Source organism: Entelurus aequoreus, linkage group LG24 (assembly GCF_033978785.1).
Source record: "Entelurus aequoreus isolate RoL-2023_Sb linkage group LG24, RoL_Eaeq_v1.1, whole genome shotgun sequence".
NCBI classification, from domain to species: domain Eukaryota; kingdom Metazoa; phylum Chordata; class Actinopteri; order Syngnathiformes; family Syngnathidae; genus Entelurus; species Entelurus aequoreus.
This window is the reverse complement of record NC_084754.1, coordinates 26,632,881-26,659,816: the sequence shown is the minus strand read 5'-3', so window position 1 is coordinate 26,659,816 and position 26,936 is coordinate 26,632,881. Positions and strand designations below refer to the sequence as shown.

Genomic DNA, 26,936 nt, shown 5'->3' with positions numbered 1-26,936 from the left:
TGTAGCACAACAGACACAATACACCCAGCCTACCAGAACCTTTCAGAGGAAAACAATAAGGACATACGTGCTGGTGAAAAAACACCTCATGACAGACCTGGGTTAAAATGTTTTTATTTTTATTTTTTTTTAAAAAGGGGACAATCTGCTGAAATATTAATAAACTGTCAGCCTGCGTTTCCTCGTTTGACCTAAAAGAGCTTCCATTCACAAGCTGGGCCACATTTGTCTTTACTTTCAACGAGATACAATCACTGCACGAACCACACAGACATCAAAGTGAAGAATGTTGTCAAAAAGTAGCAATACAAAATGTTCTTTAAGATAGACACATTCTGACAGGTAGACATCCAGTATGTACAGCAATAATATACTGAATAGACTGTAATAAACGTGTGTTTGACAAGTATTTTGGAGAGGTCATTTTGTTGTTTAGTGCCCCCCCGCCCCCTCTTACATTAACATATGTATTTTCTGGGTTTCTTTTGCAATCTTCGCCTTGTTATTTAGTCTAATTTTAGAAGGCAAACTGCAAGTACAATCAATTTAACATGCATCTATAAATTCAAACTTTGTACAGCAATTAACTGCTTTGGTCTTTGCTTTGACGTCTCTTTTTAAATAGAAAAAATACCAGATCATTTTAAAAGGGCCTGTCTGTGACTTTAAAAAAACAATTAAAATCCTTACACTTTTCAGTTGTGTATCAAAAAACAAAGGCATTTTTTAGGGCTTTCTTGGTCTTTAAGTTATATGAAACATAAAAAAATATTATTAATGCAGCTGGGATAGGCTCCAGCCACCCCCGTGATGTATGGATGGAAGTAAATGTGTGTTCAAACAATTGAGTGCCAGTGTATACTAACTTGAGGAGAAAAAATAATAAGGCAAGTGGAAAGAAACACAATTATTTTCTTCTTAATAGTCACTAAAAGTATTTTTTCCCCATCTTGGCCATGTCGTACTTTTTATTTGACTAACACCTCTGTTAATACTACATTGTCTGAATTAACCTCCATTATGGCATCTTTGTACATACTTGCGTGGCAGTTCAGCGGATGGAGCTGCTTTGTTACTCTCAGGCTTATAAAAGCAGATAAAAAGGGGGTGGGAACTTTATAACAGGACTGTAATGATCAAGTCTATTGGTTAGAGAACCAAAACGATGTGCTGCAAATATGTTGTACATTAAGCTAAGGAAGAAAATCCCACCCAGCAATACAGTTTGCACTTACAAAGGACCAGTGCTTGCATATTATATTGATAACCATGATCATTTTGGTCACAATAATTGAATGCTTAGTTTCCCCTTTAAATCACAATTGGGGGTAGGGTTGCATGATAGTCGATATAAATTATATGAATTTGAGCGCTTTTAATACTATCTTTTATATCGTGATAAGGCATGTTGATGTCACAATCTAGCTGTGTCCCGCGTCCTCGCTCACAGCTAATGTCCCTCAAAAGTGAAGCTTCTAAATGACTAATACTTGCCTCTGTGGCGGCAAACTGCAATTATTTCAAGAGAATTATCACTGGAGGACAAGGAATAGCTAAACATCCTACACTACACACTGTAATGGGATACAAAAAAGCATAGCAACCCGCTAGAGCTCCTGAATGTAAATAGGGATGGATTAATCGATACAAATATCGACAGTAGCGATAAAGAGTGTCGTATCAGTATATGGTCGATGCTACAGTGATTAGAAACTTATTTGGTCATTTTTGTTATTGTTGACAAACTCAGGAAATAACAGCCAATAATGGTTACTTTGACTCCATAAAAAATGGTGTACGTAATGAATGAAATAATTAAAATATTAATTGATATTGTTACACATCCTGGGTTTTTGTCAGATTACAGATTGTGATCAGAATCATTTAATGATCCTGAAAATTTTAAGTATGGACATCGGTTTGGCCAATTCATCCCCTATAACTACTTGGCATTTAAACAACTCCATACTCAAATTTGTAGTATCACCCAAAACTAATTTAAAGTAGCCAAACAACAGAAGAATAAGTGCTGATTATATCTTAACATGAGTGTACATATAAAAATGTTACAACAGTAAGTAAACAGATATTAACAGTAAATTAGCGAGTAGATTAATGTGTTATTGAGATAATAATATGTTATCACATACGTCAGCAGCTAAATTAGGAGTCTATGTAACTTGTTTTAAAATTATTCTATTACCATTTATATGCCAAATTATATATATTGTTATCGCAAGAGGCTGCTATATTACTGTATACTATATAGATTTTAAGCAATATTGTCCATTCCTAGACGGGGGTGACACATGCTACGTTTCTACTCGAAGAGTATGTGCCCTGGCGTTTTTGGATCTGAAATTTTAAGTGGCCAAAAGCGACATCCGCCATTTATGTTGACGCCGGCTTAAGCGAGTATTTTGTAGTAACAAAAACATGGTGGACCAAGACTTGATGTGTTGACAAGTTCTCAGACTCAATCCCCATGAATCTGTAAGTACCTGTCACAACTTTTGGTGATGGGAGACATAAAAATATTGTGTGCTGCACTAAACCCCAACTGTATTGCTTGGTGGAGGTGAGAGGATGTGAGGGGAAGAAGACGTTAAGAGATTGAGTTAGATGCAGTTGGGCACAGGGTAGTCCTCTCCATCAGTGGTGTGCTGTACTGTGTGGTCCTGTAAGGAGCCAAGGTCACTGAAGCGCTCGCCACACCACACGCACTGAAACTGTCCTCTGGAGTGCGTGCTCTGGTGTTTGGTCATGTGTTCGCGCTGTTTGAAGCACTTGTTGCAATGCTCGCACTTGTACGGCTTCTCGCCCGTGTGCACACGTACGTGTCGGTTGAGGTCTGACGAGTATTTGAACCGCTTCTCGCAGTCGGGACACCTCAGCGGCTTTTCTTGCGACGGGTCGCAGCGATGCTGGACGAATTCGGACGAGGAGAGGAAGCGACGGTCACAAAGGGAACACTTGAGGGGCTTGTCTTGGCAATGAGAGTTTTGATGCCGCTGTAACGTGGAACTCTTCTTGTAGCCCTTGTTGCAGACGTCGCACTTGTACGGCTTGTCAGGCGCAGGGTTGGGCGACTCTCCGCACTTGTGCCTGAGCAGCTCTCCTGATTGGCTGAACTCCTTCTGACATGAGGGACACTTGAACAGGTTGTCCATGCCGTGGATGTGCTGGTGGTAGAGGAGGTGTGACGGTTGCATGAAGCCCATGTCGCAGAGATTGCATTTAAACGGCCTGTCGCCCGGGTCGTTGTGCGTACGGCGGTGCCTGATTAGGGCGTACTGCTGTTTAAAGCTCATCTGACACTCGTCACAGTGAAAAGGACGCTCCTCTGAGTGCGTGCGCTCGTGTTGGCGCAGGTCTGACGGTCGCTTGAAGCCCTTTCCGCAAGTGGCGCAGCGGAAGGGGCGGGAACCCTGCGGGTGGCAGGGATGATGGAGGAGCTCCGATGATTCTTTGAAGTGCAACTCGCATAAGTTGCATTTGAATAAGTGCTCGCCGGAGTGCACGTACATATGACGCACCAAATGGGAGCGGTGCTTAAAGCTTTTCTCGCAGACCGCACACTTGAAAGGGCGCTCGTTGCTGTGTGTCCGCTGGTGGTGCTGCAGGTGCGAAGACTGGCTGAAGGCCTTGTCGCACGTGTCACATTTAAAAGGCTTCTCGCCCGTGTGCACCCGTTCGTGTCGTGTCAGTTCTGAGAGGTGCTTGAAGCCCTTCTGACATATGGAACATTTGTAAGGGCGGTCACGGGCTGAAGGAAAGGGTAGAATGGACGAGTGACTGCTAGTGGACACCCTATCGCTGCTGGGCTGCTGGGCATTGTTCGAGGAGGAGCTGGAAGTCATGCTGCCAGAAGAACCGGGCCGGTAAGTCTTCTCGCATATGGAACACTTCATCGGATGCTTGCTGTTGTGTGACGAGTGGTGATGGGCGAGAGATGTGAGCAGAGAGAAGCCCATCTTGCACAACCCGCAAACAAAGGGTTTCTGTTCCACTTGAACACACTGGTGCTCCAGTAAGTCTGTCGCCTGGTGGAAGATCTTCAAGCACTGGGTGCACTGGAACGACCTCTCCTGACTCACCATGCACTGGTGCTCATGGGGGTTGGCGAGGTGGGAGATGTCATGCCCACATGCCTCGCACTTGCGTACTCCCTCATTCCCATCCTGCTGGTCCTGGGCAGAGTGCTGCTGAACGTGCTGCGTGTGTTGCTGGTCCTGCTGCCCAAGCTGGGTCTGCTGCTGCTGCTGTTGTTGGTGAAGGGGTGTGGACTCTTGCTGCAGGACAATTCCATACACAGTACAGTTCTCAGCCGCCGGAGGGATGGTGTGGACCACCTGTGTTTGGGAGACAGCATGCTGCTGCCAGGCCTCTGTCACGCGGGCACGGGCGTATGGGTTCAGTTTGGCAGCAGGAGTGGCCCAGCTGCAGAGAGTAACAGAACAAGTAAGCAAGATTATTCCGCAAATGGATGTAAAGCATCAGTATTATGAGGGAAAAAAACAACTCACTCCATGGCTGCCAAAGACACTGAAGATTGGTCAAGATGATTACTGTAAAGAGGACTAAGTCAAGTCAGCTGTTGACAACTGGAAATACAAATCCTCCACTTTCACTTTTGAGCGGGATCTGTGTAGACAAGACATAAAAAATGTATAAGGGGGCGTTAACAGTCCCGTAATCTGTCTAGTGTGGACCGACATTAAATATATATATATATAATCAATGTAAACACAACGACAGGTTAGCAGCATTAGCCTTTCGGGAAACGGCAGCTAACGGTGGATCAGAGCAGTTTGTCGCCGACAAATCCGACAAAGATGTGTGTTTACATACCAGAGGCGTGTAAATGGACACTCTCCCGAGCAGTAGTTACTCTTCACAACAACAGTTCGTCTGCAAATGAAAACGCTTCTTGTTGAAATGCTGCAGCTCCAGGGGCCGAATACATTGATTTTGTGGCTTTGTAAAAAAAATGCTGCTCCGTTCGACAAAAATGCCTATACAAGTCACAGTTGCACGTACGCGTTTATTTGGCGTTCAGATCATCCAGTCGCCAAGGGGAGGTAAATGTGTGCATATTGTTATCAGTAGCTAGCTAGCTTGCTGAAACCTAGCTTCCGTCTGCGCCCCCTGCGCACGGGAACATGAATACAGCAATTTAGTGCGGGCGCGTACACATAAAAGGGAAACGGCGATAGATATATACGCTGTGTGTGCGTGATAGTCGTCACACTCCTAGTTATAGCGATGGTCACACTCCCCCTAATAATAAAAACTAAACGTAATTTCCAATTTTCACAGGTTTATTGTGTTGTATAAGAAGACGCATCGTTTGTTATGTTTCTTAATGTCTTTGGAACGGGTTTCGTGCAAGTCATTGTGTCAGGCCGGACACAAATGACGAGAACAACGGGTTGTTTACACCGGAAGCGCGGATCTTCAGTGGGAGGTAGAAGAGTGGCAAGCGGGAAAGGGTACTCTGTTAACGACTATGTTTCTTTCAGATGTAGATTAGTTGCGTGGATGCTGAAATTGTGTTTACTCAATAATGTTGGTCGGCTACAGCAGCAGCTCGGACGATGAAACTGAAGCTGGTGGTGAAGATGCGGACATAACTGGCGACACGAAAAGTGGTAAATATAATGAAAAGTCTCGTCAGGACACGGATGACGACGACTGCCCGTCGACGAAAAAGCAGAAAAGTGAGGAAATGTATCCTACAACAAGGTATGTTTCTGTTGATCCTATTCGAATAGTCTACAAATGGTTTGGTTTAAAGTAAAGGGTGTCAAAAGTGCTGCCAGTGGGGCATTTGTATATAGCATCGTTCAAAGCCAAAACTATACGATAGAATAAATGCAACGAAAAAAATGCTGCAAGAAAGATTTACCCTACACCAGACTTTGTCACCTGGCTACCCGCGGGCCACATCTGGCCCGCCAAAGCTTTTCGTTTGGACCGCCGAACATCGCCCAAAGAGGCTTGATGGGTTCCCTCCGGGTACTCCGGCTTCCTCCCACCTCCAAAGACATGCACCTGGGGATAGGTTGATTGGCAACACTAAATTGGCCCGAGTGTGTGAGTGTGAATGTCGTCTGTCTATCTGTAATCTGATTTGACAAAATCTCATCGAGCTGGAAGCAATCTTACTTGGAGGGGAGGGAGCAGGTGGTAGAGGTGAACGGCACCGTGTCCCCCCTCTCTCAGTAAGCTGTGGAGTCCCCAAGGCAGTATATTGGGGCCTTTACTGTTCCTAATATACATAAACGACTTGTCATCAGCATGCGACTGTGAATTGTTCTTGTTTGCGGATGACTCGGCCCTGCTGGTAACAGACAAGGACAAGTCACAGGTGGAGTAAATCCTCAGTGCTGAACTCTGTAGAACTTGCACCTGGCTCGCTGACAACAAGCTAGCCATACACTTGGGTAAAACGGAATCCATCCTGTTTGGGGCCCACATCAACCTTAAGAAAGTCAACGACTTCACTAGAAAAGTGGGTGACATTGTTATCACCAAGAAAGATGAGGTCACCTACCTAGGTTCCATTCTAGAGGCTAATCTTTCCTGTGATAAAATGGCAACCAAGGTAATCAAAAAGGTCAACCAACGAACAAGATTTATCTATAGAATCTCCTCTCTGGTCAACAAAAGCACCATGAGGATTCTAGCGGGAACTCTAGTTCAACCTTTTTTCGATTAGGCATGCACCTCCTGGTACCCTAGCACCTCCAAAACCCTCACATCTAAACTCCAAACATCCCAGAACAAGCTAGTCAGATTACTTCTCGACCTCCACCCCAGATCACACCTCACTCCTACCCACTTTTTCAAAGTGGGCTGGCTCAGGGTGGAGGACAGAGTAAAACAACTTGCACTGAGCCTAGTCTATAAAATCCGCTACACCTCCCTGATACCGAAGTACATGTCAAACTACTTCCTTAACGTAAATGACCGCCATAACCACAACACCAGGGGGAGCTCCACTAACCACGTTAAACCCAGATTCCGATCTAACAAAGGTCTTAACTCATTCTCTTTCTATGCCACATCAATGTGGAATGCACTCCCAACAGGTGTAAAAGAAAGGGCATCTATATCCTCCTTAAAAGTACACCTCCAGGCAACTTCAACCCTAAACTAACACCCTCCCCGGATTGTTAATAATCAAATGTAGATACTTTTTCTTATGCTTTCTGATCTCTCTCTCTCTCTCTCTCTCTCTCTCTCTATGTCCACTACTTGCTGTACATATCCTACCAAGTCAGACCTACACTGTTTCAATGTCCATTTCTCTGTTCGCAATTGTTGATGACTGAAGTGATGATAACAACCAAACCTAACACCCCCCCCCCCCCACCCCCCGCCCCTCCACATCCCACACCTCGGATTGTAAATAATGTAAATAATTCAATGTATATACCCTGATGATTATCTTGTGTGATGACTATCCCGAGCAAGTGCTCGAGTCATTGTTTTCTGGCGGACCTTTTAAGCGACGGATACGATAATTCAGACAAGCAGCAACAATAGTAGAAATCTTAGCGTGTAAGCTTCACCACAAAACTGGGTCAAACATTTCTAAGTAGATATCATTTGTGCAGAAAGATATTTAGTTTGTTTTATATTGATATTGCTAACTTCGTGATGTCCTTTGTATTCATGGTCGTGTTGTTTTTTTGTCTGAGAGTAATGATCGATCCCCGTTTGTAGTGCTAAAACTTAGTGCTAAACCTGCTCATTGGCCTTTTGGTTAGAGTGTCCGCCCTGAGACTGGAAAGTCGAGAGTTGAAACCCCGGCCGAGGCATACCAAAGACTATAAAAATGGGACCCATTGCCTCCCTGCTTGGCACTCAGCATCAAGGGTTGGAATTGGGGGTTAAATCACCAAATGATTTCTGAGCGCGGCCACCGGTGCTGCTCACTGCTCCCCTCACCTCCCAGGGGGTGAACATGGAGATGGGTCAAATGCAGAGGATAATTTCACCACATCTAGTGTTTGTGTGTGACTATCGTTGGGACTTTAACTAACTTTAAATTTGACCAGGAGAGGGCGTGACACCGCGAATAGTGATACGTCACATACAATGTTTGGCGTGTAAATATTATGTAATTTCTGTATGTGTAAACATTTGTAGTTTATAGTGTGAACATATTAAAACTAACACTTCTATGGACATTATTTATGTAAAATACACAAAGGATGTTATAATTGTGTTATGTTTATTTTATGTTTATATTTACAGGTTTACAAACCTAAATGAAGGAAGAAGTGTAAAGAAAAAAAACAAAGGAAGGAAAATAATTAAAAAGGAGCATCAATCTTCAAAAATGTTTATTTTATTGACAGTGCAGTGTGAAACCCGATGTGTTTATTTTGCAATTAAGTAAACACAGTCTCGAAGAAATATAACCTGCGGAACCATTCACATTTCGATATCTGGCCCTCCGAGCCTTTGGGCTCTTGAAACTGTGTCCCTCTTCACTGAATAGCACTGCCATACACCATAATTATACAAGTGAATAAAAAAAGACGAAATCAGCACAAAAGGCAAACTGTAACAGGAAATAAGTTGAAATGCGGATACTATTGAATATCATAAATAATATATACAATAAGCGGCTTCGTCATCTTTTACACAAAGCTATTTTTCCTTTCAAATCAGTTCACCAATTTAATTATAACACAACAAACCAGCTACACAATTCAAAGAAATAAACCTCTCCAATACAATATTTTCATGTGCCAAAAAATTGTAAAAAAAAAAAAAAAATACAAAGAAACATGGTGTGTCTGAAAAGGGGCAGGAAGAAGTAAAAGCTTATATTGTCCTGCCCTGTCACTCAGATATTCTGATTCAATATCATCAATGCAATACATTATCACCTGCTACTTGACAGTATTAAGTATGTTAATACATATCATATTCAATTTAATTTGCATATGCTCACAATAATAATCCCAAATGTAGTGTGTATAAATACATTACACCCGTAAGATATTTTGTTTCCTCCTCTTTGTTGTATCCATGAAAAATGTTTGTTTGGTGTATTTTTAAATTGAATGATGTTGTTGCTTTGTTGGTTTTCCTCTTCTAATTGAGTCACACCACAAACCAATATGAACATACTTTTAACAGTCGTGGTAACACAAAGCTGCTTTAAATTAAATGTACCCGTCAAATTATAATTTTCATCTCTATCAATGAAAATCTTTTGGATATTAGGTGGTAGCAAGCTATTTATTTTGCAGTTGTAAATTTCAACAGATCCATAGATGTAATTGTTGGGGACTTTAAAAAGAGTGCATTAGTGTGTTCCTTAATCCCTATATTTAATTAAATCTTGAAATGTATAGTATCTTATCTTTTAAGTTGGATTGGTTTTAGCCAACACAGACAGACAGACAACATTCACACACTAAGATCAATTTAGTGTTGCTAATCACCGCCTTCTGCCCGAATGCAGCTGAGATAGGCTTCACTGGTTTTAGCCAGTGTACAAATTCAAAAATATCAAAAGGTCTCCCTGTATCCTTTGATTGCACCCAAGTTAGTGGCTGGCGGGTGGTAAAGTAATACTGTGTGCATGACAATACTTTTGTTTTGTCATCGGAGTATGACTGAACTGTTCTGAATTGTCAATATTAAAGAAATTGTTCAATTAACATGTTCAACTGGGTTGTGTGTTGTTGAACAGATTGCCTATCCCTGGTTGTTTACTCGCCATGTTTCCAGACGATGTGGACCCACAGGACGAGGACAGCTTGCTGCATGGTGGCCGTGTTCGCTCTTTTAAACACGAGAGAGGAAACTGGGCCACCTATGTTTATTTTCGATGTAAGACCTGTACACAATAGAGTTGAGTGTTATGACTGATACTCAGTATTGCTACATTTTTTTATTACAGTATAAAGTAATGCACCAAATCATGTAGATGTTTTTGATCACAGCATGGTTTAGTTAATGCATACTGCTGTACACTAATAAATAAAACATTTGTAAAAATCCCAGCAATTGTAAAATTGGCAACAGTTTATTTTAAATAATTGCTGGACTTTTAATATAGTTACGTGAAGATAAAAGTCTTGCACAAATTAGTCTTTGTGTTTATTATATAGGAGTGACACACACTGAACCTGTGATGAGTTGGTATCACAATTTAAAAATGCCATTCTCGTGCCTTATAAGACCAACCTGAAGAGAAGTTTGAGGAGATGATGGAAGAGCTTCTTTCGACAGCAGCTGCCTTTGGTGTGATTTTGACCCCACAAGAGGAACTCCATCTCAGCCTCTCTCAGACAGTGGTGCTAAAACACCACTGGATCCTGCCCTTCACACAGAGTCTCAAGGCAGGCCTGGCCCGCTGCAAAAGGTTAGCTGCACTCTACACAATTTGTCCCATAAATCCGGGACTTCCCATTAAGAACGGCAGAAAGACCACTGTTTAAGTTTCCTTAAAGAAGAACAACCTTCTTCCTCTCTTACTTCCTATCTATTCCCTCTGTCTACCCCTTCTAAAACCATGGTTTGGTACCATTTCTGAAATAAAACAACCCAATCTCAAAACGGTGGGTATTTCAGAATCACTTGTCTGTATATGCACAATAAGGCACAATTAAATTAATGCGCAAATGTGTGTTTTATAGGTTTGTGTGCTCAGCAAGCAGACTGAAGATCTATTGTAATGCTGAGAAGACAAGGTACTGTCTATATTCTCTTTATTAATGATAGCTCTTGTTATTTAAATGTAAGATATATAACATATCATGTTTTGTGATTTGACTGCCTCCGAGTTTCTGACAGTTTTTCCCCCTGCAGGACATTCCTAGGGATGGAAGTGTTAAATGGACACGCTCACTTACTGGATCTGATCCGAGTGGTTGATGAAACAATGACAGAATTTCACCTGGATACTTTTTATCAGGTTGATTAGCACAAATGCTTTTGGTTTTGTCATCGTAGCCTTGTATCAACGTCATATTGCCACCGCCGTGTCTTGTAGGATCCATCTTTCCACGTGAGCCTGGCCTGGTGTGTTGGAGACTTCACTGTGCAATTGAGGAAGCGCCTTCAAGAGCTTCAGGTGCTGTGGAATCCAATTGAAGTGGAGTTACATACCTGTATATTACGGGTGATGATCTTTAAATGTTCTTTCATTGCTCAGAATGTGGTTGACAATCATGAAGAGGGGCCGTATTATCTGTGCTTAGACTGTACAGAACTGCGCTGCCGCACAGGAAACAAGACTTTCAGATTTTCTCTGGATACGAAGCAGTACCAAGGACCACCAAACAAATAGGGATGAGGGAGTTTTGTGATGGTATTTTTACACCTTGCAGTAACACCTAATCTACCACCAGAAATAACCAATAAAGTATAATCTTTTTAAGAGAAATGTATTCCGTGTGTGTTACTTTTATCTAAGTTATGTTTGAGCAATTCAAACGGAGCGTTTAAACAAGATGCTTTTTGCTGACGTTTATTCAAGGGCAGGTTGTGACGTTGATTTGACCATTGAAATTTGGTCATTTCCCAACCAACAACGTGTGTCTCAATTTACAAAAACAACTATTTTGCAACGTTGATTCAAAGTCAACTTTAAAGAACACATATGTATGATCAATGTTGTGTCAATGTCTTGCCTGCTGGGATGGCAGTAGACACAAAGTTAAGTCTTGATACCAATGTCGTTGAACCAGCCACACACAAAGAAGTTGTAGACCTTTCCCAAGTTTGCATCTGTATAATGATGTTGGAGCACACGATAGTTCGATATGTTTGGAAACCCCACCGACGAATGATCCTTTATCACTCGACAAATCCTTTTTTTTGGATAAAGTAAAGTTGAAGTTAACGTTAAAGTATCACTGATAGTCACAAACACACTAGGTGTGGTGAAATTACCCTCTGCATTTGACCCATCTCCTTGTTCCACCCCCTGGGAGGTGAGGGGAGAAGTAAGCTGCAGCGGTGGCTGCGCTCGGGAATCATTTTGGTGATTTAACCCCCAATTTCAATCCTTGATGCTGAGTGCCAAGCAGGGAGGTAATGGGTCCCGTTTTTATAGTCTTTGGTATGACTCGGCCGGCGTTTGAACTCACGACCTACCAATCTCAGGGCGGACACTCTAACCGCAAGGCCACGGAGCAGGTCTATAGGGATCTATTCCATTGCATTGTTGGATGTTTTCTCATATCAGTTTTTTGCAGGAATCAATAGGCTCATTGTGTACTCAGATAGTGTGCACGACCACCACTGCACAGAATAAACAATACAAGGAAAGTTGGCGCTCTCTGTTTAGTTGCTGAGGTTTAATTGTCTATTGATCAAAGATGCACATCCCAATAAAACATTTTTTTTTAAAAGTTGGCGCCCTCTCTATATTTGTGTAAATATTGCAAACAGCTCCTTTTAATTCATGGCATTTTCCAATAATGCCCAAGCAGTGGACCAATAATGACCTTTTGGCTGCATTTCGGACACCCTGGTGTAGGGGTAGAAGTCCCGGCTTCAAATACCAGACAAACACTTGGAGGAAAAACACTTTTAACTATCACTAAAGTTGTGAGTTTATTGTTCAACCGAAAAATGGAATATGTGATATATGTCTCCATGCCATATGAAAGTAAAAAAAACAAAAACTTTAACGTTATAAAATGTTATAGAATTTTATACAAGGGGTGACCTGAGTTTAACATGTATTTATAAAAAAATACGTTTTTGTCAACATCAAGAATAAATATGCCAATAATAACATGAGCCTGATTGCTTTCAAATGACTTTTCTACCAATAAACAGCATTTTACATACATCCCCCTGCTGGTGTTTTTACCTCCATGCGCCACTTGTAATTTTCAACTTTTATTTTGGAAAAACAAACCGGAAGTGGCTGAGAAAATCTTGTACAATTATCTTCCTTTCAGTGTCGTCTTCAATAGTACCGAATCCCTCATTAATTTACAAAACGTTGTTATATGATTTAGATTTTGTTACACATCTGGAGGGCCGGTATGTATGTGCTCTTATTTTCTTTTTTTAACTCGTAGTTTTTAGTTAGCGTCGTTCGCGTTAGCTCGCTATGCTAGCTTCTTAAACCACTGAAGGCAAATGTTACTGTTATTAGCTGTGACTAGTTGTTATTGTACATGGTATCGATGCAGTTTTGTATCATGCAAAAACATATGTATTGCATTCTGGTTACTATTTAAGTAGGATTGTTGTTGCCCAAACTACAGGAGATTACCGCTATCTGAACGAGCTTTGGCGTGACACTTTTTGTTGCTAGGCAACAGAACTCCAATCTCGTAATTAAATTAGTGCTGCAAAATCATGCATTGTCACTTGCTAACATGCTGTGCTATGAGATTGTAATGTATTTGGTTTGTTATCAAAGTCATATTTTTTGCGTCATTTGTTTAGGAAGGAGCATATATGCATCATGTTGGTCCCTATATTTACGCTTAATCTGAGCCATAAAATAAACCCACGCATGGTGACTATAGGGAAATTTGATGGGGTCCATCCATGCCTCACTGCAGCCACACAAGCAGGAAAGGTGACCACTTAACACATTTCCCCTGTTTCTTGAGAGTATTTTGTTATTAAACATTATATTTTCATTCAATCTAAACCGGTTTTTGTGATGTTTTGTACAAGGTTTTTATCCACAACCCTCACACCCGCGCTCAAAGACCAACATCTCACCGACTGAGCCAAAGCACGCATGATTCGGACATCTCTTTGCTCAACATCAACCAGGCAGTCACATGTCTGACTGCAGGTACTCTGGGCCCAAACTCCACCGGTGACAAACTGCTGGTGGGATCGCAGACCAACCTGCTGGCCTATGATGTCCATGACAATGCAGACATATTCTACAAAGAGGTGAGTAATTAAATCTTAAAGAAATAGTCCTATGGTTGTCATTTTTCACAACTTGTTGATTTTTCTAATCATTCACATTGTCCTTTTGCGTGTGTAGGTGTCCGATGGGGCGAATGCAATAGTGCTGGGGAAGCTTGGGGACATACCCAATCCTCTTTCCATCATCGGAGGCAACTGCGCCATACAAGGCTTTGACTCTCAGGGCAATGACCTCTTCTGGACTGTAAGAACCGATTTAAAACATTTTAGATATATCTCTATTTTTTAAATTGACTTTGTTAAACAATTGACATATTCTTTTATCGACATTCAAAAAATTAATTTAAAATTTATTCTGGAATGTATGCTACGTTTTCCCAAGGTCACTGGAGATAATGTGAGATCGCTTGTGCTTTGTGACTTTACTGGAGATGGCAAAAATGAGGTAAGATAAGATCTTTTCAGTTTCACAAAGTGAGCTTGTCTCGCTTTGCCCGATTTTCATCAACATGCAAGCCTCCAACACGTTTGTAGTGGCTCTCTTTTAACAAGACAGTCCAGTTCTGTTTTATTCACATACTACATTTAAAAACAACTGCAGTTGACCAAAACAAATAAAAAATAGTGAAAAACAAAATAAAATGTACATTTTAACACAGCGGGATGAATACAATACTATAATAGCAATTGTATCTTAAAAGAAGCACACAAAATAATACTAAATAAAATATAAATAATACATTACAATAAATAAATACAATATCTAAAATAATAAATGACTAAAATATCCTTCCTAACTGAATTTGAACGCAAGGGGGAAAGTATGTTTTTAGTCAGGATTTAAACTGGCACGGAGACTGGAAAGATCTAATAGGACAAGGCCAAATGACACCATACCGGTCCCCGAGTTCAACTTCAAAACTTGTGAGGCAAACATTTTTTCCTCAAATTTCTAAAAACACTAGAGTGCTCCTGTCGCATAGACAATAAACATACAAATTGGCAGATCCTTGCATTGACATTTTAACCTTGCCAGGAAACATAGAACACTGGTGTCCAAACTTGTGATTTACATTACTGAGGCGTTCCTCTTTAAGTCCTCTCCTTTTTGGCAGTTACATTTTTTCCTGTAATGTGATTTATGTAACTAATGTGTTGCTGTAGCTTGTTTACTTCAGATGCAATAAGTAGTCGTTTGTTTATACTAGTAGTTTTCCTCAAGGGTCCATTTTGAGCCTCCCTTGTTCATCATTCAGGCTATTCAACGGATGGCCTGCGAGTTTAGTTAAAAAAAACTTGTAAAAAAACATAAAATTTTTTATAGCAGATTCTTAAAAACACTAGATTGCTGTCATATGGCTAGATGATCTTTAACTAAATATTTTGCAAAAGGTCTTTAAAAACAGCAGCGCTGTCCTGTAACTCTGACAATACAAATGGACCAAAATCGAAAGTCTACTATAGAGGACGCCGGTTCTACAGAATAAATGAAAAAAGACTAAAAATAAAGAGAGAAATCCAGCCCACCTGGTCCTTAGATTTCTGAAAATGTGGCTTTCTAAAACAATTTAGTTGAATATCTCTGGTTTAGGATCTGCTAATGCTCTATCACCTCTGGTTTTGAGCTTGGCTTTGGGCACAACTAGGAGGAGCTGGTCTGAAGACCTCAAGGTTTCTGAGAAGGTCATTGGCTGCAAGCTCCCATTCCTCCAAGACCTGTTCTCCTCCAGGACCAGGAGGCATGTGGGTCAGATCACAGCTGACTCTTCTCACCCTGGACACAAACTATTCTCCCCTCAGGCAGACCCACACCTCCCACCTGAACAGTTTTTTCCCCTCGGCCATCAGGCACATGAATAATAACAAGATCTGATAGCTCAGTTACAGCTAATTTTATTACCCGGTACTTATTCTGTGTTGTATGTGTTTTATGTTGCACAATTGCACCAAGAAAAAATCCTAGTTTGTGAACCTGTTCTCAAACAATGGCAATAAAAACTATTCTGATTCTGACAAAAAAAAAAAAAGGTGCTGCGGTAGCTCAGTCAGATACGGAAAGCACTTAAGAACTCTAACAACAATTTTAGATTAGATTCTAAAAGTAACTGGGAGCCAGTGAGGGGAGGGGAAATCGGTAATGTGATTACGTCGCTTAGTTTTTGTTCAAAGATGGGCTACAGTCGTTGGACAGAGCCCTGATCTAGGCTTACATACAAAGAATTATAGTGGAACCCTGATTTACAAACTTAATTAATTGTTGAACAAAGTTCATCAATCAAAAAATATGTATAGTGAAGCAAATTTCTCCTTAAGAAACAATGTAAATATGAATAATGGGTTCCAGCCTTGACAAGAGTCCATATTTCAGGTAAGGTTTGTAAACGTTCAACACAATATTATGTGATATACAGTACTAGTGATGTACTGGTATTTTTTGGTACTAATTCCTAATTGGGGTCCAGCTGACCATCGTAACTATGACACGCGCAACTGCAATGCAAAGCATAAAAAGCATGGCGGAACAGCCAATCGGAGTTGACCCCGACTTAAACAAGTTGAAAAACTTATTCGGGTGTTACCATTTAGTGGTCAATTGTACGGAATATGTACTGCACTGTGCAATCTACTAATAAAAGTTTCAATCAATCAATCAAAAAACCTTTTACCGCCCCACTTCCGTTTACAAGGTACGCGGAGGCCAACAGAATAAAATATTTTTGCATCTTTGGAATCACGGACGGAATCAATGTTCGCAAAAACAGAATCTAAATGCGAAAGTCGCGGAAATAGGCATAATGTGACTGAGATGTTGTCATTGAGAGGAAAAGGGGAACTCATGTTTATGGGGACCGTGTACTTGACAATCACTCACCTGCACCACTCAAGTACCCAGTTTCCAGCACTCTGGGAGCAATGCATCCTTCCCGGGCCAGCTTTGTGCCTGCTTCATTAACACGCGGCCACCTCAAACTATGAAACTAACTCCAAAATACAGAGCCGGGCAGTTCCCAAATGACTTCTACATGTCAGATGAAATGTTTTTTTGCAAATTTGATGACTACTTGTCGTCTAAAAGCTGTGTGTAAAACACTGTGTTTCTCCTGCCAATGCTAGGAAGTTACGGATGTAACCGCTGATCTTCATTGGCAAGTTAATGATAACTTTACAGCTTCTAATACTATAGATGGACCACCAGTGTTGAAATAATAACTGATGCATCCTTGTGTGTGCTTTTTTTACTTAAAACATGTAAACTCAAATTCATTGGAACATTATTTTATTGTGCTTTCTTAAATTCAGTTTTCTTTTCATTTACTTACAACATTAATGCAATGTTGAACTAATTCCTAGTTGATGTGTTTTTTAGTACAGATGCTTTAAAACTGGCCTGTTAAAAACAATGTAAGACATTTTGATGTTAATTGAGATCGGATGATACTTTTTTTTTTCCACATCGTCCAGCCCTAGGATCTGGTAATCATCTTAAAATAATCACAAATAAGCAAGGAGTCGTGTATGTGTCCGCTTAAAAGAGGCACCGCTGAATGAGAGGTAGCTCTGAAATAAATCCGCTTTAGCATCTTTTTCCAGAAAATTCTGTCCAAATCAAAATGTAAAACTTGCTGGGGTAGGAAGTGGGCTTCCTCAGTCTCTTCATTATGAGCAAACACAAAATGGCTGGCAGTGGGACATAAAATGAATGAATGAATTGTTTGTGCACTAAGACATGGTTTGCACACGGAGGCACTTTTGTTTAATTCTAAAAGTTCATAAACCAAAAAGTTTGCATATAGAGGGGTTGGTAAATCAAGGTTCCACTGTAGGTGTGAGATTTACAAATGCACGAATAGCTCTTTGGAATTCAACCTGTGGAAGGTACTTACATTTTTTTGCAAGGAGTCGTAGCTGAAAGAAGCTAGATTTAACAACAAAGCTAATTTCTATGTCAATCTTAAGTAAGCCGTCAAAAATGACTCCAAGGCTCCTTGCAGATGCATAGCATGAAAAGAACAGAAGATCAATAGCACTGACATGTCCGTGCATAGGGTTTGTTTGACCAGATATCATCAATTTAATTTTGTTTAATATAGCAGGTCTGTCGACACACACACACGGTGCCCGAGCAATAAATATAATTTTAAAGGGATTTTGATATTTTTAAGCAAAATTATGTTTTTTTTGTAGCTTCTGGTTGGATCAGAAGATTTTGACATCAGGGTTTTCAAAGAGGATGAACTTGTGTCTGAGATGACTGAAAACGAGGTAAGTGCACTCTATTTGACAATCACAATAATGTATTGTATCAATACAAAACTGAGAAAGCTACAACGCTAATGTTGAAATGGCATTAATTTAATCATATGTTTATTATCATAGCTGTTGGGGTTTGCAGGTGGAGTAATTGTATTCTTTCTGGTTCTTTTCCCCCATAGACCGTAACATCACTGTGTCATATGCACAGTAGCAGGTTTGGTTACGCTTTGGCTAACGGCACGGTGGGAGTGTACGATCGCAATGCTCGCTACTGGAGGATCAAGGTATTTTACCAAACTATCGGATCATCATGTAGCTTTGTACAGGCAAAACTAATTATACAGTATGTGGACAATACAGTGCTTTTCTTTGTTGTCACCAGTATTCTAATTATACTAAACCATTTTTATAGTACTTCTCAAATGAATGTTTTCTTTGCCAACATAGTCTAAAAATCATGCTATGAGCATCCATGCCTTTGACTTGAACGCTGACGGGGTTGTGGAGCTGATCACCGGCTGGTCCAATGGAAAGGTCAACATGCAGCACAGACCTCTTCACAAATTTTTAGGTCTCAACAATGCATCCTTTGTTAAGTAACCCCAGCCTGTTGTTTTAATGCAGATTGATGCTCGAAGTGAACGTACGGGCGAAGTTATTTTCAGAGACAACTTCTCCTCGTCTGTGGCTGGAGTGGTGGAGGGAGACTACAGGTTGGATGGACAGAAACAACTTATCTGCGCGTCGGTCGAAGGAGAAGGTGTGCTGTATGTTTGTCAATGCCCTCTGGAGGGACACTGAGACTGAGTGAGCAATCCCTTTTAAACTTGAAGTGTATCAGTAATGCAGCTGTGGCATGCACTGTATATTGTAGTTCGTGGCTACCTGCCTGCCGGTAAAGACCTGAAAGGGAATCTCATGGACTCTGGTGCTGAACAGGACCTCGTTCGGGAGCTCAGCCGTCGCAAACAGAACCTGCTGCTGGAGCTACGCAACTATGAAGAGAATACTGAGGTAAACAGTCTCTATTTAATACGACTGTTACTGTATATCACTGATATTTTACTGAATAGTTTTGGGGGCCACATTCCTAGACCGCTAAGAACCACATCTCCCTTTACTATTAGTCCTTTTTTGTGTATTTCGGAGAACCAGCATCCTTGACAGTGGACATTGATTTTGGTTTATTTATTTTGTCAGAGTTACAGGAGCGCTTTGCTGTTTTTAAGGACTTTCCACAAAAAAGCTAGCTATGTCAGTACTTTGACAGCACTTTAATGTCTTTAAGAGTTTTTTTAACTGAGCTTGTTGAAAAGTCCAAATGATGAAAAACAAGAGGACCTAAGATATAACCTACTATTAGTAAAATAGAACCTACTACCATGACTAATATAACTAAAGAAGTTAAACAAATTAGTTCTGGCTGCATCTGAGGTAAACAAGCTACAGCAACACCTTGGTAACATAAATTACATTACGACAAATTGTAACTGCCAAACAGGAGACGATTTAAAGAGGTTCTTTGAAGAACACCTCAGTTACATAAATCACATGTTTGGAGCCCAGTGTTCTATGTTTGCTAGCAAGGTTAAAATGTCAATGCAAGGATCTGCCAATGTGTTTACAGTGGTCCAAGTTCCTCAGTACAACAGGAGCACTCGAGTGTTTTTAGGAATTTGCTAAAAAAGTGTTTGTCTCACATGTTTAGAAATGAACTCAGGGGCTTGCATGGTGCCAGATTTGCCTCCTGGGCTGCCAGTTAAATAGCCCTGCTGTATATAATGTGATGTTAAAATGAAAATCCTGCACGATGTTCAAAATTATCAATTTGTCTCTTACAGTTTTGTGTAATCAAGGTTTTCTTTTAATCTCAACAATGACATTAGAACATGGTAGTTGTCCATCATGAAAGAGGTCAAAATAACATACATACATCCATTTAGAATACATACATCTATACACAATGCAGAATGAAGGAATTTCAGTTCTCATCCATCACTTGTAGGTCCAAACTTCCATCCTACTGATTTGTCAGTTGCATGGTAATTTGTAACACAGTGTGTATTCTTTGAGATGAAGACACCCAGCTCTTAATTGTCAAGGGAATGATGCACACAAGCTGTCTTGTTTTTTTCAGGGTGGGTCAGACGGCGCAGACGGTATTCCTGCCAATACTCAGCTCCAAACAGCACTTTCAGTGAGAGCGGAAACCGAGTTCCAGAAAGCCCACGTGGAGCTGAGCATCACAACTCCAAATGGTATCATCTTGTAGCACTTCACTGTAGTAGACCTAAGAAAGAGTGTATATTTTCAGACTGGCTGCTGTTTGACTAAACATACTAATATCATATGTTTGAATCCTTCACATATCTTTTCCAGAAACCATCATCCGAGCAGTGCTTATTTTTGCAGAGAGCATTTTTAAGGGCGAGAGCCATGTTGTTCACCCCAGTGTCCAGAACCTGTCAGGTTGTGTTAAAATACCCATTATCCCTCCAAAAGATATACCAGTAGATCTGCACATCAAGGCCTTTGTCGGGGGCAGAACAAGGTAACATGCCTTATTACACGCAATCATAACATCCACTTCCATTGTACTACAGTAAATACTAGTGTGGAGGACAATTTTTTGTTAAATAGTTATTATTATATAGCTGTGTATAAATGTAAATACAATACATAATACTGCATAGAGCCAGCATTCTCTGCAGTGGACATTTGTTTTTACACAACAATTTGTCTCTCCGACCAAAGAAATCATCCATTCGTCCATTTTCTACCGCTTGTTCCTTTCGGGGTAGTAGGGGGCTGAAGCCTATCCCAGTAGCACTCCAAATAAAAACAAACTCAGAGGATATATACCAGGGTTGTCGGTCCGATATCAACAAAAAAACAAATATCGAATGATATCGACTTGCATGTAGAATCTCTGACACAAGCAGTCCTGCAGTGTGTTTACTTGTACAAAGCTGAACATCCAGTTAACAGTTTACAGAAGGAGCGAGCAGCTACATAACAGCAATACACACAATAGCACACAAGCTAGACATATGTAATAAGTGTCCTAACTGAACAATATTGCAGTCTAAAACACCACATTTGTCAAAATAAACAGGTATCAAATAATTATAGTTGCATATTTCTTACACGTACAAAGTCTCCAAAGCAGAAGTGTATTAGAAAGTGTCCATTAACTAATATGTACAGTATGCGTCATTCAATGTTATACATTATTGTGAGCACTAGGTGTCACTAAAAAACAAATTAAAACTCCACTTCAAAATCATAAATCTGCCATTGATCTCTGACTAATTTCACTTGAGCAAACCTTTTTTAACATTCCACACTACAAAATGATTTAAGTATACACAGTACTACGATTCCTGCTGATATTGTGTCGGATTAATTTTGGTATTAGCTACTACTCGAGGCGCTAATATTGGTATCGGAAGTGAAAAAGTTGAATCGGAACACCCTTGATATACTGTATACTGTACTATACAACATTCCATTGCATAACATCCTTATATGGCGTTATTAATTATAAAGACAATGTAAGTGAAGTGGGAGTTGTTTTTAATATCTTCCTTCTTACACAGCACCCAGTTCCACGTGTTTGAAATCACTCGACAGCTGCCTCGTTTCTCCATGTATGACATCATGACTGACCCCTCAGGTCCTCCTCCTACTGGAAGAGTGACTTTCTCCATCAACGACCGACCGCAGCGGGTATGTGGGACGAGTCTTTGAGAGCAGCGTTGAAGCAACTGTGTTGTCTCAACTCACTTGGGCATATTTTACTTCCGTGTGTGTGTGTAGGTTGCAATGTGGTTGAACCAAAACTTTCTGCTTTCGGAGGGCGTAGATAGTCCTGATGTTACTTTCAGTTCCCTGAGGACAGGCGGACTGCTATCTATCAGCATGGCCAGTAATGGACAGGTAGACACCAGACACCAACAATGACATTGATGTGACACGTTTGTTTAAACTTTGAATAGCCGAAGAAGATAATCAATACCGCTAAACATTATAAAGCAGAGTCTATGAATGTTCTCATTAATCCAAGTTATTGTAATCTCTGGTCATTCAATCAATTACAACTGGACTGTTTGGTTAGTCTTGGAAGACATATCGCCTTTCATCCGAGTAGACTTCATCTGTTCGTGCTCATAGACTTAGATTGGTCGGATCTAGTCTAAAAACCAGGAGGGTGTGCCCGGGCAAGGATGGTTTCGCCCTTTTGTAGTGAGAAATTTTTGGAGTATAAACATTGAGGGTTTGGGAGTTTGGCACCAGCCACAATATTAGATCTGACCAATCTAAGTCTATGAGCACGAACTGATAAAGTCTACTCGGATGAAAGGCGATACGTCTTCCAAGACTAACCAAACAGTCCAGTTGCGATTGATTGAATGCCCTCAGGTTATAAAGCAGAATAATAACCACTTTGAACCATGTGTTGTCCATTGTTAAACAAACACAAGTAATGATTTATCCAATCAGATTACTCTGGGAACAGATGATATTGACCTAGCAGGGGATCTGGTCCAATCACTGGCGTCTTTCCTGGCGATAGAAGAACTGTCAGCCGAGGCAGACTTCCCGACTTACTTTGAGGAGCTTCAGACTACACTCACTGAGGTTTGGACTTTGAGTTTGCTCAACAGTAAATGTGGCCTTTAGTTACCTTTTTCGACATTTATCCTTTAGGTGGATGAGTTCCACACTGTCCATCAAAAATTAACTGCAGAAATGGCCGACCACTCCAACTACATCAAAAATATGCTGGTGCAAGCGGAGGACGCTCGCTTGATGGGTGACATGTGAGTTTTAAACATTCTTACATTAAGGGCTGCAACTAACGATTATTAATAGTCAACTAGTCTGCGATAATTTTTTTCATTAGTTAACTACTCTATCAATTATTTCTTACAACTACATAAGAGCAACATGGGGCATCCTAAATAGCATTATTAAAAATGGTGCTAAGAAGGATTACCCTAAATACTTCTCAGATGGAAATGTGGAAAATGACAAAATGAACGAAGTAGTTGAAAGCTTTAATACGTACTTTGTAAACATTTGACAAAATCTGGAGGAAAAGATTTCAGATCCTGAGTCAGTTGAGGACTTAAATGACACTATAGACAGAAATCCCAACTCAATGTTCCTCGAAGGTGTGAAAAAAGAGGACATAATCAAAATTGTGAAAAAATGTAAATCCAAGACCTCAACTGACTGTAACGGAAATATCTGATGCATTACATTGTAATTGTATTGTATGCATGTTCGAAATAAACTGAACTATGTGATCATTTGTACTTCCATCCATCCATCCATTTTCTACCGCAACAATCGGGCGGAAGGCGGGGTACACCCTGGACAAGTCGCCACAGCATTGCAGGGCCAACACAGATAGACAGACAACATTCACACTCACATTCACACACTTGTTTAACTCATTTTCAAAATCTAATATAGTAAATAGTAACCAAAGAAACATTAAGTACTTAGGGGCTTATGTTTTTTAATGTACTCCAAAAAGTACCGATATATTACCACAGTGAAATATAATTTAAAGGTTTAAAGTGCAAGAATGCCATTAAACAAAATAAATTTAAAGTATAGGATAGACATTTATTCATTCCACAATGGGGAAATTCTACAGTTGCAGTACAGATTTACTTACAAAAAATTAGTACAAACTATTAAATTAAATTAAATACACTTACTGAAGTAAAATAGTTTTTATCCAGTACTGTCAGTTAGGAATATTAAGCTACATGCCATTTTTTACATAAAGATTATCAACAATACTGATCATAATCAAAACATTGATATCCTGCTTCATCTGCTATTATTTACCACAAAGAATAAAAGTGTAAACATGAACATATATTATTAGATTTTAAAAAACTGAGCGATACTACAAATACTACCATACCAAATAGTTATAGGGGTAGTATTGGTGATACCATTGCTAATACTGATACTTTTTGCTTTGAAATATACAACATCGTTGAATCATTTTATGATTTTTTCTTGCAATATTTTTCCCTACAATTATGGGGTGGTAAAACAGGACAACCGTCTAACAATGTCAATTAAATATTTCAATTATTTCCTGTTTCCATTTTAAAAAATAAACAAGTGTTTGAGCAAACAAGGAGTCAATAGTATGTATTAAATAAAATGCTATTAGGCGAGGCATTGACAATAACAAATCTCCGTCAACACATTTTTATTGTATTATGATTATCAATATTGACAACATTGACTAATCATTACAGCCATATTACCCCCTTTTATACAAAAATATATAGTAGCAAGGTCTTTCACATGTAGATTTTTGATGCTTCTGTAATGAAAAAAAATTAACCTGTTAATAAACATTATCAAGTAGGTTGTTTTATAATGCAGTGCTGTTCATAAAATGTGTAGTAATAACTGAATGAAATACTTATGTTGTGGGACACCATGGACGTATCTTTCTCCTAATTCCCACTCTGACTTTGGGCCTCTGTTTTTTGCAGGACATCTATGAAGAAGCGCTACCGAGAGCTGTACAATCTAAACAGAGATCTTGTCAACGAGTATAAGATTCGCTCTAATAACCACAATGCCTTGCTGGCCTGTCTCAAGTCTGTCAACCAGGCTATCCAGCGAGCGGGTCGACTCCGAGGTAGGTCGCTTGTACGGTTATTGGAGTACCTGTTTGTTAGATTTACTCACTCATGTGTCTGTTTCCATTTATGTTTCTTCCCAGTGGGTAAAGCCAAGAACCAAGTGATCTCAGCATGTCGGGACGCGATCAAGAGCAATAACGTCAACACACTCTTAAGGGTCATGAGAGCAGGTGTGGCTTCCTCCTGAAGTTGGAGCAGAGGACGGCAGAGATAGATGATCACCTTTTTCATTCTACTTCCTCAGAAGGATGAAAATACAAACTATTTTGGGATTGCCTGCAAAAGCAACATTGGGCGCATATTCCGACTAATACTGTACATTCACAGTTCTTGAAAAAGGTTAGATTGCTGAGGTCCATCTATGACAGATGAGTAGAGTTCTTGTGCTTGTAGTGTAAATATTTACTTGAACCAAGAATAGTTTGTGTAAGAGAGTTTAGCCGTTATAACGCAGCCGTGTTTCGAAAAGATGCTGTCACTAAAAGTTTATATTTATGTTTTCTGCATTGCAAAAAAGGAAGAAGGGAGCTTTTATTCATATTATACTTAACATTAAACATATTTACATAAAGGATATGATCTCACCCTTGTATTTCCAAGATCACACTTAAAAAGTGTATCATTACGTTGCTCAAAAACACCCTTACACTGCTTACAGCCTTTGGTGGCCATATTTGCACAGTGTTTATTATATTTCAGTAGTTCATAGCATTCGTTAACAATATGAACCAGCAGTCACGTGCAATTTTTTTTTTTTTGTCACGTCATACACATTGTGTTTTTGCAATGATAATTAATTATGATGGAATATACATGTCTGATGAACTCAGCAGTTACAATTGATTTTTTTGTGCCAGGTCACAGAAATGCCGACACATGCTACAAAGTCCATGAGCGTGCAGTAAAAAGCAGCTTTGACTGCTGCTGACTCAGTAACATTTTGAGGAGAGCAAGAAGCAGGGCAGCCCCCATTCTTACACTGGACCGTGTGGTTTAGTTATGTATGACTGTCAGACAGTGTGTCTGTAGTGTGTGTGTTTGTTAGCACTTTAGCACAATGTGTGTGAGTAGCCAAAGAAAACAACATACATGACTCACATATGACCAATGTATTTTCTATTTTTATAGATATGTTTTTATTGTCTTGTATGGTGGCAGAATCTATGATTAAATGTAACCAATGTTTTAAGTTTGTTCTTTGACTTTGGTTGTTTGTTTTTCCCAAAGATCTGGCTCACTCAGCTGTGTCTGGGTTTGTGAAATAGGATTAAGCAAAGCGGGAGGGTCACGGTCTCCTTCCTGACTAGATCCCCCTTCGGTTTATGAAACATCTGGGCATCACATGTGGCACAGCTGCAGTGAGCAGCCCGGCTTCCTAAAATCTACACACTGTCCCAATGACACTTATTGAGAAACTACATTCATATCAAATAATGTGTAGAACGCATCAGCACGCCATACAGACATGCATCAGACATTTCCATTCTGTTGATGTTTAATAAACACATCAGAAGGCCATACAGACATGCATCAGAGACATTTCCATTCTGTTGATGTTTAATTTAAAACATCTGTGCACCCGCTAGGCTGGATCGTATAGGTGCCACATGTGCTTCAGTCCCGCCTAAAGATGCACAGCACTTAAATGTTCCCTCAAGGAAATGAGAAGCATAAATGAACGAGGCCCATTGCGAGTGCATTCTTTGTGTCAGATCTTAAACATGGAGGTCATGAACAAAATAAGAATAAGATGATTGTAAATAATTCAATATATATACTCTGATGATTATCTTGTGTGATGACTGTATTATGATGATAGTATATATCTGTATCATGAATCAATTTAAGTGGACCCCGACTTAAACAAGTTGAAAAACTTATTCGGGTGTTACCATTTAGTGGTCAATTGTACGGAATAGGTACTTCACTGTGCAATCTACTAATAAAAGTTTCAATTTAAAAAAAAGACTAGCAAAGTTGGGTCTTTAGAACAATTCCAACAATACCTCAAAATGTGCATTTATTTTTGTCATTTTCCCCCAGACTCCATCTTTATTTTCTTCCTAAACATTCTAACCCCCAGTATCAGTCTCGTTCAAGGCTGTATCGATC

The 26,936-nt window shown here is 40.0% G+C and overlaps 3 protein-coding genes across 7 annotated transcripts; 2 read left to right on the top strand and 1 right to left on the bottom strand.

The window, feature by feature from the left end:
* Nucleotides 1–1,491: 1,491 nt before the first annotated feature.
* znf319b (zinc finger protein 319b) lies at nt 1,492–6,038 on the bottom strand. 2 transcript variants are annotated; one of them, XM_062036002.1, is made up of 3 exons: nt 5,909–6,038; nt 4,527–4,644; nt 1,492–4,440 (listed from the first exon to the last, which is right to left on the bottom strand). In XM_062036002.1, exons 2-3 carry the CDS (start codon nt 4,529–4,531, stop codon nt 2,619–2,621), a joined length of 1,827 nt encoding a protein of 608 aa, XP_061891986.1. In that variant the 5' UTR covers nt 4,532–4,644; nt 5,909–6,038; the 3' UTR covers nt 1,492–2,618. The 2 variants fall into 2 exon arrangements, with proteins under 2 accessions (XP_061891986.1, XP_061891985.1); XM_062036001.1 differs by lacking the exon at nt 5,909–6,038 and adding an exon at nt 4,852–5,390.
* Nucleotides 4,510–11,416, top strand: usb1 (U6 snRNA biogenesis 1). Of its 4 annotated transcripts, none has more exons than XM_062036005.1 (8): nt 4,510–5,492; nt 5,584–5,745; nt 9,719–9,858; nt 10,264–10,393; nt 10,668–10,721; nt 10,840–10,945; nt 11,024–11,104; nt 11,186–11,416. In XM_062036005.1, the coding sequence occupies exons 1-8, from the start codon at nt 5,356–5,358 to the stop codon at nt 11,318–11,320; spliced, it is 945 nt and encodes a 314-aa protein (XP_061891989.1). In that variant the 5' UTR covers nt 4,510–5,355; the 3' UTR covers nt 11,321–11,416. The 4 variants fall into 4 exon arrangements, with proteins under 4 accessions (XP_061891989.1, XP_061891991.1, XP_061891987.1 ...); XM_062036007.1 differs by having other exon boundaries at nt 5,204–5,467; nt 10,210–10,393; XM_062036003.1 differs by having other exon boundaries at nt 5,204–5,492; nt 10,210–10,393.
* A 1,482-nt stretch (nt 11,417–12,898) lies between these two features.
* On the top strand, nt 12,899–26,559 carry bbs2 (Bardet-Biedl syndrome 2). Its single transcript, XM_062035448.1, has 18 exons — nt 12,899–13,029; nt 13,441–13,576; nt 13,678–13,905; nt 14,003–14,128; nt 14,267–14,329; nt 18,070–18,147; nt 18,318–18,422; nt 18,586–18,672; nt 18,763–18,898; nt 19,013–19,152; nt 20,276–20,396; nt 20,518–20,689; nt 21,738–21,867; nt 21,958–22,077; nt 22,642–22,779; nt 22,849–22,961; nt 24,672–24,820; nt 24,905–26,559. The coding sequence occupies exons 2-18, from the start codon at nt 13,460–13,462 to the stop codon at nt 25,009–25,011; spliced, it is 2,130 nt and encodes a 709-aa protein (XP_061891432.1). The 5' UTR covers nt 12,899–13,029; nt 13,441–13,459; the 3' UTR covers nt 25,012–26,559.
* Nucleotides 26,560–26,936: the final 377 nt, after the last annotated feature.